Genomic DNA, 14,597 nt, shown 5'->3' with positions numbered 1-14,597 from the left:
GACATCTCTTAACTAGTTTCCTTAAAGTTTGGCCCAAAACACAACTTAATTAACATAAAGACCTTAGAGAAAAAAATGTCTTTATTATTAACCAGGTTTTTTGCACTGGATTATGTGCCTATTGGCCCAGAACGCTAAATAACATCTACACAATGTTTCTTTCATGTTTCAAGAATTGGAAATAACTGTACAAGGTTAAAGTACAAAAGTACACAAGACAGTGGACACGAAATATCCATGTATGAGCATCCCATCTGCTGCTTTGTTTGAAAAGTAGAACTGGAACTAAAAAACTGTGTCCTTCTAGAGCTCTGTCGAGTTTAATGGAAGTGTGTATTACTGATTACAACACTAACACCAGTATCACAGATCTGATATTTACAAAAAAATTGTATTTTTCAATAAATTAAAGTCAATGCAACACCCATGCAAGCTAGAATGCTAGCTTTTTGGTGAACAAGGACCCAACATTTCAACCAGAACCTTCCATAGTCCCAAACTTTAAAAACAGCTTTTTTTTTTCCTTTCAAACTGCATCCATTCCTCGCATTGAAGATGTAAAACCCAATCCCATTCCTCTTTGCGTATGAGTCTGTGATCTTGCCATTTCATACTGTGCATCTAGGTTTCTGAAAACCTCTTCCTGCTGTTTCAACGTTTTGTAACTCTCTTCATCAACCGAACTACAGCCAGCTTCATCCTCGCTCTAGAACAGAGGAAAAACATGATACCGCACATCTTAAAAGGAAGTCAGTAAGAATTCAAGTGTTCAGTTTAACTGCTGGACCATTCTAGGGTAATAAACAGGCCTTCATCCAGGTCCTCTCATTCAAACAGAAGTCTCCAATTACCTTATCTATATAAAGCAATAGTGATTATGAACACTGGTCACCATTACTACTCTTGTTACAGCTGCCTTGTTGGCCAGAAACAATGAAATTCTGGAATTTTAATTAAATTCAGATTTAGATCCTACTTGTGAACTTAGTAATGAGAAGTACTTAAAGTTCTTATCTACATCAGGGAGAACTGGGTTAACTTAACAACTTTACTGGTTAAGGTACACTTCAAAATAAAAAAAGAGATCACTATCCTACAATTAATAAACTTAATACACATTCAGAATGCTTTACCTTAATGCCCATCAGTTTTCTGAATTTGACATTTTGGTCCTTGTTTCCAAAATTTAATTTCTCCCATATTTCTGCAGACTGTGATTTGTCCTGTACAAGTAAAAAAAAAAACCACACAAGAAAAACCTCTGTCATTTTTCCCATTAATATCACTATACAGTAGCAAGCAAAAGAGCAGTCTCAAAAACGAGCCCATCGTGTAGTGACAGCACAGCTGGACTAATAGGTTTCCAAGTAACATCTGACATCCCTCCAGCATCCTCAGGGAAATTCTTTGTGAGGGAAGTCTGTTGAAGCCTATGGTGGAGTACAGAGTTACAGTCTCTGCTTGGATATTCCATTGTACTCCACTTCCATAAGGCCTGGAAGCCTTGTCAGACTTATACCTCTTAGGTTTATAACATCAGGAGTTTTCCTAAGGCTTGTGTCACAGCCACTTTTCATGGCAGGTCTAGTTACTTAGGCCTTTCACTCCTTAAGCTTTACCTTGGGCCACTGCTAATAGGGAAACTCTGTAACAGGTGTGAAAGTAATTGTGCTGGTAGTAATGTTTATAGGCATCCTTACACTGTCCGACTGCAAGTTGTTTTATCCAAGTAAAAAAAGATAACATTACCCCTTCCTTTTTGCCTTGCCAAAGCATCTTCCGCTTTTTCTCCTGCTCAGCAAATTTCATGGGATTCACTGCTGCCGGGTTATAATAGCTAGGTACAGCTATTCCAGTCTCTGCTAGTGCCTTCGCTTGCAGTGCTGCCATTTGAGCTGCCATTGCTATTTGAGGAGTTACTTGTGTTCCAGATGCCAGAAGAGCAGCAACATTAATGACGGAGCCTCCAGTGGCTGCAGCCGCTGAAGAAGAAAGGTAACTTTCAGACCACATGCTCAGACTTTTTTGGGAAAAAAACCACAATAAAAACCCACCACAAATCAAAACCACCAGACATTTCCCTTCATCAGCTTAAAGTTGAAAACATGCAAATAACAAATGCATGAAAAAACACATGGTATTTGTATATTAAGAAACAAATCTCCAATAGTTTTAGTAAACTAAAACTACAAGTGAAATTCATGTACCTTATGCTTCTAAAGATCCCAAAGCTCCTAACAACTTTCAAACTTTTGCTTAATGATGCATAAAGGAAGAGTCCAGTGACAATCATGAAATCATTTACCAGCCTAACATAGAAGTTCTTTTTTGCATACTTGGTAATCAGAAACCTCGACTGTTTTTGTTGAACATTTGTTTGGGAGGGTTGTTTCATTTTTCAAACACTTCCTAGTTCTGTTGTGGTTCTTCTAAATGGACCAAGGTAACAATTACACAAAGAAAGTCAACCTGCACATCTGTTGGACTGGAGTGTAACACTCTGCATGTAAGCCTACATTATCTTCTACCCACACTATTGTTTAGGAATTAACATAATATATATGGACTACCTGCAGCCATTTCCTGTTGCTTCTGTTTTTCAACCATTTCTTTCTCTCTCTGTTCTTGCAGTTTTTTTGCTCTTTCCAGTCTAGAATTAAGTACATGAGAGTAGAAATATTTAGACATGCAAAATCAACAACAGCAGCTTATCTCACGCATCATTAAAATCACAACAATTTCTGACCTTCTGGCTAATGCTTCCTGTGCATCCATTGCTGTATTTCGTCCCCGAAAAGGTGGTGGACTCGGACTCCGGCTATGACTCCTGCTGAATCTTCGGGGCTTTTCAATTCTTTTCTTCCGCTCTCTGCAACCAAAGTTGACATAGTTGCTAAAACAATGAAGGTACATACATACCTTAACATTTCATAAAGTGTTTGATCATAACTCTGAAAAACTGCTTAATGATTAATTTGGAGAGCTCTCAAGAACAGCCTTCACAAAGACTATACTAAAACAGTGTAATAGTCACTTGCCTTGTAACAAGAGAGAGCTAAAACTGAAGATTTCCAACTACAACATGTAAGAATGTGTAATACTGGGTATTCTTTTACCCTCTTATAATTAGTGTTTAGAACAAGTAGATCTGCTCTAGAGATATTCATTCTAAAACAAGAAAAAACATCAGGTAACTTTCAGTAAAGTCAACTGCAAGAAAAATGCAAAATGTGTCAAATTACAAGAATGTTCTAAAACCAAAGAAGACCTCATAGCACTGTAATTCTGTTAAGAAATGAGCATTTTGAGGAGGCTCAATTTCAAAACTGGAGTAGTACTCAAGGAAATTACTCTCTCTCTCCTTTCTGTATATTCTTCACTAAATGTGCTTCGGACAACTGTTTGAGGGAGGCCATCAAGTTAAATGTGTGAGCTGGTTTAAACACGTGATTTTGTCTTGGGTTTGCTCCTGAGAAGGACAGTCCTGCGCAGAGAACTATGAAGCATGCATTATCTGGAACCTGACAATCTGAAAAGAACTCAGTTGAAATAGATGTACTAGACATTCAGTTCAATTCTCCTTAATTAACCTTCTCCCCACCTCCTTCAAGGAGAGTCATTCTTATGACATATATATCTAGTCCCATCTAAATAAAGCCACTCAAAATACACATACAAAATACTAGTAGCAGTATTTCTCTTTCCCAGGATCTATAATATCTACATTACATAAAGGTTTATCCCTGTTTAAGCCTTTGTTTTACAATATGTGTTAAGAGATGTCACAGATACCAGAAGTGTCCAACAAAGCTTAAATTACAGGAGATATCACTCACATTTTTCCCAGATTTGCCATAAACAGCAAGTTGTGATGCAGAGGAACGTTTATGCAATTTTATACTTCAATGTTATTATCAACTATTTGAGATAATAGCTAACTTGAGATAATAGCTAAATCAACAACAGCCCCTTTAAATGGCATTCAGAGATACCATTTCTTCTCTTTGTGACTTGGGCAGCATGTACCAACATCATGAAATGCAGACTGAAGTTACAAAAAGAGATCCTCGTTTACATGACAAATCTGGTAGAATACAAAGGAGGTGAGACTTATCTTTTCATAGAAGATGACAAGATGCAGATTCAGGCACTGGGAAGTGACAGATCTGCATTCGTGAGATAAGATGTAATGCATGTTTCAAAGATACCTTCATTTTTCCCGTGCTGACTATTGTAGTTTGGTCTTGTCTTTGGTCTGATGCTTTATTGCACTGGTAAACATCAAGGAAATAAATATTTGAGCTTTTGTATTTAAGCACTTCCATTTGAAACAAGCAGATGGTGTCATGTTTTCCACCTAGCATTTAATCAGATTTAATCAGAGCAACAGGAGAACTGCCAGGAAGGTCTACTGCTCACAGAACAAAAAGATTAGTTTAAATGCTAGTGAGGACAGATCACCCGAAAATGTGAGCCTGAGATTATGCAAAGAATTGTCAAAAGAGAGTCAAGCTCTGCTATTTACAAATGCTTCTGTCATAGCCTGTTAACTGTAACACAAAAAGATACTGCATTTCATGAATAAGGGAATTAATTTCATAGTTGAACTTTAACAGGATAGATTTCCACATGTTTTTTTCTGGCTTGTGAAAAGTTTTCCTTGAGGTTTCCCCTATAATTCTCTTTCCAAAGGATTCACCTGAGCTCAGAACTTGAAGTGTTCTAGCTACTGTAAAGAAAGAGTTATCTAGTGGAAAGTGTCCCCGCCCATGGCAGGGGGGATTGGAACTAGATGATCTTTCGGGTCTCTTCCAACCCAAATCATTCTATGACTCATTGCCTACTTATTTTCCTTCTCTAGGATTTGCAAGACTTAAGCAGTACTTAAAAGAAATGGATTGTTGCAGTGGGTCTATCACTATCCAACAAGGCATGTTTCCAGCTGAAAAAATTCCTAAACTGTGACTACCCTTTACTTTTTCTTCCCACATTTGCTGTTCTGTTTCAGGCAATTCCACTGTAGAAGCAAAAAACTACTCTGGCACACGATGTTTTCATGGAGCCAGTAAATACAAAATGTTCAAAGTTACTTTTAGAAACAGTAAATGCTCATCTTCTATAATAACTGGAAATAATGGGGAACTAACGCCCTACTGAAGGTGGCCTAAACACCATTAAACCCAATGAATGTGTGCCAATGGATAACCCAGCACTACTCACCCCTGCTGAAAGTTTCTTATGAAGTGCACGCCAAAATAAAATGTGACACAAACCACGTAATTCAACTACTTCTTCAGCAAGAAAAGTCTTCTTAACAGTTTCACAAGTGATGTTATAGCATTTCACGAATGTGCTAGAAGCTTAGAAGCGTCTCCAATGCCACTGTTGAATAACCAACTTCTACACCCTTCAAATATGCCACTTAAAATGCCCTACTGAAAATATTGCTAAATGAACTGCAGCACTATCGACACTTTCTTGGGAGCTCTGAAGGGACACCAATTTGCATTCAAACTACTTGTTTTACTTGAAACGCGTAGGAGGGGAAAAACAGAACTGTAGTAATTATTAAGTCATATTTCAGCCTACTCATTCAGAATGAAATGCCCTTACATGGCATTAAGAATGCAAAGGTGACACAAAAATAGACTCGGAACCCTACACCAAAATATTGAATGATTCATCAGTATTGGAAAACATTAACTTCCACACACTGATGAAAACCTCAACTCTAGGCATATTCCAAGTGAGGCATGGATCTCAGCTCTGTCAAACAGACATGGAATAAGAAATGGAAGCACCAAAGATAAGGAGAAAAATTAACATGATACAAAAAGTATTTGGTAATCACTTAATTCATTTGGCCAGACATGATCAAACTCAGAATTCACTGTAGCACTACACTAACTGTGCCAGTTCACAGACAAATTTTTAAAACAAGCCTGGGGAGCTGATCAGGATTAGCTTCTGATCAGTGTTTTCGCTCTGACAGCCAGTGATTTCCAGTTAAACTTGACTTTTACATCATATATACACAGAGATAAGTATAACATTTTTCAAGCAACGCTTTGCCAACCACACTAGTCTCAAATCAAACACATGAAAGGGTTAGTTGTATCTTAGTCTTGTAATAATCTCCACTCAGTCTTAGTCTTCAAATATCCTACTTAAAACAGCAAATTTAGTTGTGGCATAAGAAACCAAAGAGGTTCAACTGTGGTAATCATTACTACACCAAGTATTAAGTTATTGACATCATCTATCAGTCCAAAGTTCTAAAATGGTGGTTTTATAACATATCCACAAAATAACTACTTAATAATTTCTAACTGCTAACATGAAATCATACTATGACAAGCTGACACACTCAAGCTGTCTAGGACAAACGCTTCTGGAAGTGCATGCAAACTACCCAGTACTTAATCCACATTATCAATATAGCTGACAAAAAGTCAAACAGATATAGTTACACTAAACAGCCATTAACTGGCAAACCCATCACTCTTCTACACATCAGCCCACAGACTGTTCAGCCGAACACCACCACTAAGCATATACAGAAGTTAACACTTACCTGCTTCTGCTCCTAGTTCTGCTTTTACTCCTACTTCTATGTCTGTGTCTAGATCTTGATCTAGAACGAGATCTTATACGTCGTTTTCTCTCTCTGCTGCGAGATCGGGATTTTTTCCTATCACGACTTCTACTACGATGACGTCTGAAACACATGTCCCAAATTCTTACATATATTCTCATGCTTAAATTCAGCTTCTACTTAAAGACTTACATACAGGTTCGTCACCACAGGGCAAAATATATCAGGCAGGGCAGGGAGACTACAAATTATACGCAGAAGAATTCATGCCTGGAACAGCTTAAGTTGTAAGGCCAGGAGATTAAACAGGAAAGGAACCAAACACTACCACGAACCACAACAGACAAGCGAGTTAGGCAGAGTTTAGGTAAACAATCACACTCAGCAATTCAGCTATTTTCAGTCATTCATTAAAGTGCACACCTCAAAACAAAAACATGATCTAACAACAGTCTGATCTAACAAAGTAATCTGATGCAGGAATCTTAAATTCAAGGCAACAAAACTCTCCTCCTCTCCATGGTATCCCAATACCTTAGGGGAAGATATGCCCAAATTTCAGCTCGAGTCACACACAATCCCTCAGTGTATTATTAGCTGAAGCTTGTTCCTTGCTACCATGTTTGCAACAAATCCCTCAGCTAGGAGCACCGAAATGTTCTGCTGGCAGCAACCTGTCTGTCCCAAGCAATTCTGCCATTAGAGGGTGCTAGGTGGCCTGCTGAGCAGGGAGGCTTAGACAGCATTGTCCCTGGGAAGCTCTTCATTTAGGAGGTCCAAAGCCACGACATGGCTAAGGTTTGTCCTTCCTGTCACTGACAACAGAGAACATTTAATATAATCTGTTTATATATCTTCTACACTATGTATACTAACTACAAACACGAGACAGGTCACCTATAAAAAGCCTTAAAGGATATTTTATACTTTTACTTCAAACCACTCTGGAAAAAAACCCCAAAACTAAGCAGCAGCAAAAGCACAAAAGCACTACCCAATGAAAATCAAAACATGCAATATAAATTGATGCTTTAGCATTAAATTTGGTCAGAAAGATAATTAAGTTGTACTTAAGTAGTCTACAAAATTCCAGACACTGCTCCTGCAAATGCATTTAAAGAATAATTGTGTAAATGAACTTACCTTTCACGAGATCTGGATCTTGAATGACTCCTCCCTCTCGATGATTTTCTCTCTTTGCGTTTATGTCTATCCTCACCATTCTCAGATGAATTTAAGCTATCTCTTCCCTTGTCAGAAGAATGTTCTTTGTCATTGTGGTCTTCGGATTTGTGCTTCTTGGAGGACTTCTCTTTGGATTCATGTCTTCTTGCCTGTTTTAAGAAGAAGTTGGTTCTTTCAGGAAAATAGTGCAACAAAGAGAGTTAGTATGGGTATCAGAAGATAAAAAATGATAAGTTGTGATGCAACATTAGTAACCTTAGGAGTGTGACTCAATCATGAGCGATGGCTTTTTTTACCTAATGCCACCAACTACCCAAAGTTGCAAATTTGCACCCTATAAATGTTTCCCCCTTTTCCCTCCTCCCCACTGTCTAAAGGGTTTCTAAAGCATCCCTCAACGTATCCCTTCAGTGATTCCAGATATGAGTTCACAGCATTGTAACAAAACCGTCATTTTGAGATACTGTCTCCGGTCCAAAGAAATAGTATCTATCTTTAAGTATCTGACAACTTATGAATATGCATATACATACACAAACACTCACTTGTAGTGAATATCTAGTATCTGCCTAGTTCTAGTACGTAGATTACTAAAATCTATGTAAAGTTGCAAGCATATACTCCCTTGCTTTTAGAATGAAAACAATTTTCTATTTGTCATTTGGCAATTAATTTTTAGAACACAATTCTCTTCAGTCAGTAACTTCAAAAGGTTTTCGGAAAGCAAAGTAACAAGTTACATGGTTGACATCCCGATTTTAGTATTTAAAACTAAGGTGCATCACTGAGACCTCACACAGTACTTTTAAATTAAAGATATGCTGCTCCACTATACCGCAATTTCTTCCTGCAGTACCTCTTAAAAAAAGAGTCCTTTTTATAGCTGCAATGCTAAAAATACTTAGCAAGGTCAGGCCTGATTTTCGCCAGTGTTTTCTTCAGAGACTAAGTCATGACATCAACACCTTCTCTTAATATATCCAGTTTATTCTGAAACCTTTGGAGCACAAAAGCAAAGCCCAATGAAGTCTTATGTTTAAATAATATTAAGTTTCAAATCAAAATTTAAGGACGATAGATTCACTTTAGACTAAAACTCAATTCTTCAGAATTTTTTTTTGCTTATCTAAATGTGTTAACTATTCATAAAACCTTTCCTATAACTACATCTCTCTCTTGAAAGAGACAAGACTGGGGAATAAGATGTAATTAGATAAAATATCCACTTAACCAAGCCTTACTAACTCCTTATTAACATGGTCATTTCTAAACAGATTTGACTACAGCTCTTCAAGTATACAATGTTATTTTTCCTGCTTTCACATTACCTTATTCTTAAGTCCTTGAATAATCAGTTGTTACATAAAAACATCTGAAGTTTGAGATGTTACCTGTACATTAATTTTACGTATGTATTTACATGATTAGTTGTTCTCACATACATACTAAGAAGAACTACAGATACCTAGTATTTAGTCTACAGAGAGCTTAATCTTGCTTAATTAACGAATGTAAACAGTAAATCTATTGTGGGATGATACTCCTCATCTGTTCACTCTGTGAAACTCAAACTGCTAAATAAATCATGTAAGATTAGATCCAATAGCATGGCAAAACACTGGATGTAACTCTAAGCAATTAATTTTTTTTTTCTTAATCACATCCTCCAGGCAAACCCTTAGTAATAAACCACCATTATATCCCATAACGGATTTAATATATTTTTAAGGGAAATATGAGTTTGAATGACTAATAGTTACCTTATCATGAAGTAGGCTTATAATTTTGCTATCTGAGTCTGCAGCGTCTTCAGTTCAGTCTCTTCGCGCATTAGCACGCTGAGTATGATTTATTATAGAAATGTTACCATGTGAGCTAAACAATATATTCAATTTCACAAAAACTCTCCTAGATTATTTTTCTTTTCCTTTTTTTTCCTGCTTTTTTGAACAGAGCTTCCATTAGAATGGGGTAAGGAGAACTTCCTGACAAGTTAGAAGTTAGAAAGTCCCCCATCTGACCCAGCCTGCTATTGCCCCACATGGCTTAAGCTTCTTTGTGACTATTTCAATGCTCCTGGTTTGCTTGTTTCATATCTTCTCTGGTGTGTTATTTTTAAGGTATTACTGATGCTGTCTCTTCTCACTCCCCTGTATATACACATACATATTTGTTTATTTAAAAACAGAGACAGCCCTCTGCAATTTTCGTGGCCACTGTCATGTTTCCAGCTGACTCAGCTTGTTTGTCAAGCTATGACAGTCTTCACAACTGAAGGATGCAATAAACAGAGCGCAGTCAGGTGGGGAATGATTTTTAATATCCTTAAGTAGATGGGTATGTATCATTGAAAGTCCTAAACATTAGCCAAGAATAAAGACACCCTAGGCTTTTGGTTAATGGAAGCTCTGTGGAAGTCATCAAGAACACCATTCTATTTCTCCACATGAATTCTTTCTTTTGGCTGTTTCCACCAAAAAAGAAAAAAAAAATTAAGTTACTAGTTTCTGAAAGCATTTTTCTATAAAACTATTACCTTGTCAACATGATGGCTGCAATCATGCTTCACTATGAAAGGATCTCCATATCCATTTTTAAGATTAAAGTTGCCAATTTCTTGTACTTACCATAAAGTCATTTATACAGGTTTACACATATGTGTATTACTAAATGATACTTTAAGATGTACTGTACAATTACCTAAGCGCTACAAAGTGTTAATTACCTCTTTGCTCCTGCTCCGGCTTCTGTGTTTCCTTGCTTCAGCATCTGAAGAAGAAAACACTTCTCATTATTTACCAAGTTAAAGAGATCAGTTGGCTACAATATTTCTAGTTCTTTTCAGTTATTCCACCCCCCTCAGAAAACAACACTATTCCAACAGCTGCTGCAGAATGCAAACTCCAACTGTCGTGCCCAGATTTTTGTTTGCATGCATTTAATTGAGCTCTAAGAGTGGAAAAACTAGCCCATGTCACACTCCAGCCACATTCTACAGCCAGGTAACCCTACTTTTATTACAATCATGCAAAGTCTAAGCATAACTAATCAAATAAAGAAGAAGTAGCATGGGTTTCCATTTGTCCTCCCCCTTGCCATCCCATGAACACTGACAAGACATTTTCCCTTAAGATATCTACTATTAAAATTGAAAAGCTTCAATAACACATTTCATAAAACCAAAATCACGAGCTTTATTTTTTCCCAGTTCTAACAAGAGCTAAGTCTGTGTGTTTTGCAGAACAGTTTTAAGGAGACTTAAGTTCTACAGGCACACACCAGACGTTACTAAACTACTCTGCTTACATTAAGACCATACCTGACTTCCGTCTTCTTTCCCTTGACCGTGACCGCGATCTTGAATAATGATGCTTTGATGTTCTCGGAGAACTAGAAGCATCTGATTGTTCCTTTTTCTTCTCTCTCTCTGGAGAGGACTTTTCTGGGGCTACTCCATCTCGTTCTGTATCACTACCCTACAAATGAAGACACAATGTTTAAAAATAAAATCTTATGACTAAAACCCAAGAAAAACTATTTACTTAGTACTTCCTCCAGGACACACTTAAAATTATTTTCTGTAAAAACAATCTCACAAGTAGCCACTCCAGTATTAGTTCCCTGCAAGTCTACCAAGCTATGGCCTAACGGTGTACAGATGGACTTTTCATTAATAAAGATAACTAATACATAGTAACATTTTGCTCACACCACATTATCCTGCACTTTACTTTTTCAATATGCTTTTGGTAATATCCACAATACTTAAATCTGACCCACTTTTCTCTAAATGGAGATGCTTGTAGGTCAATTACCCTTTAACATCTACATGACTTAAGATTGCTTAAGGTCAACATTGTTCCAACAGATCTAAGTCACCTCACAAGTTAGAGCACTACCGAGGCATAGCACAAAATCCTCATGGAATTTTCAAAATACAGAATGAACTTTGAAATGAAATGAGGTACATTGTGTTAGCATTAGACAGCTAACTTGAATAAGGAAAAACCTCGAACAGTAGTTCAGTGCAAAAATGCGTATCTGTAGGAGAGCACATGCAGGTCACATCCTCCCATGCTAACAATTTCTACATCACAGTTTTCTTAGGTGACAAAAATCAAGATGTTCTCTCCATCCTCTCTAGACCTTGACCTACAAGGATTAAACCTAGAAACTTATCTTCTGTAAAGCAGTCAAGGCTGCTTTGTGATTTGATGCTGGGAGAGGCAAACGTAAAACCAGTGTACAACACTATGAAAGAAACAGAATGGAAAAAAGCACACACTGAAATGGCAAATATGCTTTCACTAACACCTTTACAGATTCATTTGTCCTTCTTGTTCTCATCAAGAACTTGCATGGACAAGAGCACTGACAGCTTATCATGGTATCTACAGCAGAGCTTTAACTATAGTCCCAGTGGCACTTCTGAACACTACTGATATACCACCTACCATTCTGAAAGCTTTAGAACATTAAATAAAGAGCAGGAACACCCCTATGTGTGATTTTAGCTATAGCAATCCTTGGCATTACACATCTATCATCTACTTATCTACATTTCCCTCCCCTTTCTCCATCTATGCTTTCCAAAAGATACAGCTAGAAGATCCAAAGAATTTAAAGATTTCTATAAACATACACATTGAAGCTACTTGAGAAAGACAACCATAATGCCAGCTAAAAGACTAACTTAACTGGCTGTTAAACATAGTACTAACCGAAATTGAGTCTACTCCCACATTTTCCAAGGTTACCAGTATCTATACTTGTATGCATTGCTGCTCATTAATGTCCTTGTGCACTTCACCTTAGGGAAATCTCTCAGCTCAAGAAAAACACAGAGAGCCAAAAAAAATAAAGGCTGGCAGACTTCAGTGAGTTCTCACAAGTCGACTGGCCGCAGGCTTACAGTTTCATTGAATGAGCTCACCTACTACTTCAGAGGAACCTCAAAGACAGCACCAATAATCCAGGTGCAAAACAAAACTAGAAGTCCATAATTCTTTGAGTTCTTTTACAGAAAAAAAATCTACCTTATTCTTAACAATGGAGGTTATATAATTTGAAAAAGCATCATAAAAAATAAATAAAATTCATTTTGTCCAGAAGTTTATGGTCCTCTTGTTCCATTTCATCACTGGTCAAACTTTCAAGACAAGAACTCTTAAATACCAGATTAAACACCAAAAAGCAAGTAAAGTCAACTTTGAAGAGTTTTATCGCTTTAGAGTCTGGTCTGTTGGGAAGAGTGGGTTTGAATTCAAACTATTTAATAATTTATAAAAAAAAATAACCACGTCAGGTTTGGTAACCACTCTTCAACCTAATTATGAGACAAACACCTTTCTATGTTACCAGGCCACACAAATTTTAAGAAACTAAAACTATACTCTAAGGCCATGTATAAATATCAAGAACTGTAATAACTAACAGAAATTTATTTAAGCTAAAGTAGAGTAAAGCTTCATCGAAGTAAGTGCATTTTTTCTATTGAAACTTAGACAGAATGTCCTTCTGATAATATGGTTTCTTTCAAAGAGTGCTTGTCCAGACACTGCTCGTACTTTGGAAATGATGACATCTTGTATTCAGTATAGAATCACGGAATAGTTTGGGTTGGAAGGGACCTTAAAGATCATCCAGTTCCACACCCCCACCCCACCCCCACCCCCTCATAAGCAGGGACACCTCCCACTGGATCAGGCTGCCCAAGGCCCATCCAACCTGGCCTTGAACACCTCCAGGGACAGAGCAGCCACAGCTTCAGTAGGCAACTTGTTCTAGGGCCTCACCACTCTCATCATGAAGAAGTTTCTCCCTAAACTATGATCTGTATTGAGCAGATGCAGTTTTTTTCTACAACCACCCCTGCCTGCAGTCTTTCCCTATCTCAAATTCAACGTAGGCAGAGCTAACTTCAAAGCTGCAAATTAGCAAGAGAACTGATTGCTGTGAAGTTCATAATAACAGTAAAATTAGTCTTTGGAAACTACCAGAATACACATAAAAATTCTGGGAAAATTTACACACATGCACGCGAGTGGGAAATACACTGTGTCCAGCTCTTGTCTCGTTATACAAGACTGATAGAGAACGCTTCCTCGTGTCGCCCAGCCCTAATAAAGGCTGCTTCCTTTCTGAAACTCCAAAAGGAGTCTTAAAAAAGAGTTTATTTACCAGCATTTTCGGTATCAAGGAAGCGACAGGATCTCGTTCACAAGGCTTCTTCACTTCTCTCCGAGCCCAGAGAAATGAAACAGAAACTTCTGGAAAGAGGGCGAGCGGCAGGGGGTGAAGCGCGGCCGGCGCTGCCCGAGGCCCATCATGGCGCCGGCGACCGAGGGAGCGGCGGGCGCCATTTTGTCTCCGCACACACGGCTGCCCGACCCAGCCCTCCCCGTCCCGCACGCTCTTCCCTCCCACCCCGCGGCCAAGCCCGCTTCTCAGGTCAAAGAAAACCGACCCCCAACACCGCTTACCGCCATAGCCGAGCGCCCAAGACGCCGCGCCTCCTCAACAGCTCCTCACAAGGGGCTCAACCTCCCTCAGCAACCGTCGCCCAAAACCCCACCCCCCCGCTCCCCTCGGGCGCCCGGATGTACCCAGGGGGCGGGGCCAAGGAGCGGCGTGCCGCGGTGCATTCTGGGAGAGGCCGCAGCGCTGCCCAAACCCCACCCCCCCATCCCTCAGGAGCCCGGATGTAGCCAAGGGGCGGGCTAAGTCGCGGGGGGGGGGGGGTGGAAGAGACGGGACCGCGGTGCATTCTGGGAGCGGCAGTAGTGAATCTCAACCATCCCGCCCTCCCGCTTCTCTC

The 14,597-nt window shown here is 38.7% G+C and overlaps 1 protein-coding gene across 3 annotated transcripts; it reads right to left on the bottom strand.

Moving 5' to 3' along the window:
• Positions 1 to 63: 63 nt before the first annotated feature.
• Positions 64 to 14,397, bottom strand: RSRC2 (arginine and serine rich coiled-coil 2). Of its 3 annotated transcripts, none has more exons than XM_009560395.2 (10): positions 14,263 to 14,397; positions 11,100 to 11,256; positions 10,506 to 10,549; positions 7,739 to 7,929; positions 6,575 to 6,718; positions 2,747 to 2,869; positions 2,571 to 2,650; positions 1,750 to 1,982; positions 1,134 to 1,223; positions 64 to 706 (listed from the first exon to the last, which is right to left on the bottom strand). In XM_009560395.2, exons 1-10 carry the CDS (start codon positions 14,266 to 14,268, stop codon positions 527 to 529), a joined length of 1,248 nt encoding a protein of 415 aa, XP_009558690.2. In that variant the 5' UTR covers positions 14,269 to 14,397; the 3' UTR covers positions 64 to 526. The 3 variants fall into 3 exon arrangements, with proteins under 3 accessions (XP_009558690.2, XP_053938509.1, XP_053938510.1); XM_054082534.1 differs by lacking the exon at positions 14,263 to 14,397 and adding an exon at positions 13,961 to 14,147; XM_054082535.1 differs by lacking the exon at positions 14,263 to 14,397 and adding an exon at positions 9,541 to 9,618 and having other exon boundaries at positions 7,739 to 7,951; positions 11,100 to 11,197.
• Between the last annotated feature and the right edge of the window lie 200 nt (positions 14,398 to 14,597).

Source organism: Cuculus canorus, chromosome 17 (genome assembly GCF_017976375.1).
Source record: "Cuculus canorus isolate bCucCan1 chromosome 17, bCucCan1.pri, whole genome shotgun sequence".
In the NCBI taxonomy this organism is placed as follows: domain Eukaryota; kingdom Metazoa; phylum Chordata; class Aves; order Cuculiformes; family Cuculidae; genus Cuculus; species Cuculus canorus.
The sequence above is the reverse complement of the archived record's forward strand: the minus strand, read 5'-3'. Positions and strand labels throughout refer to the sequence as shown.

What these genes read in the sequence shown, in the direction of transcription:
- RSRC2 (XM_009560395.2), bottom strand. An exon ending in AGATCCAGATCTCGTGAAAG is followed by an intron (nt 6,719 to 7,738) that starts GTAAGTTCATTT and finishes CATGTGTTTCAG; the next exon opens with ACGTCATCGTAGTAGAAGTC. An exon ending in GCAACAGGAAATGGCTGCAG is followed by an intron (nt 1,983 to 2,570) that starts GTAGTCCATATA and finishes TTTCTTCTTCAG; the next exon opens with CGGCTGCAGCCACTGGAGGC.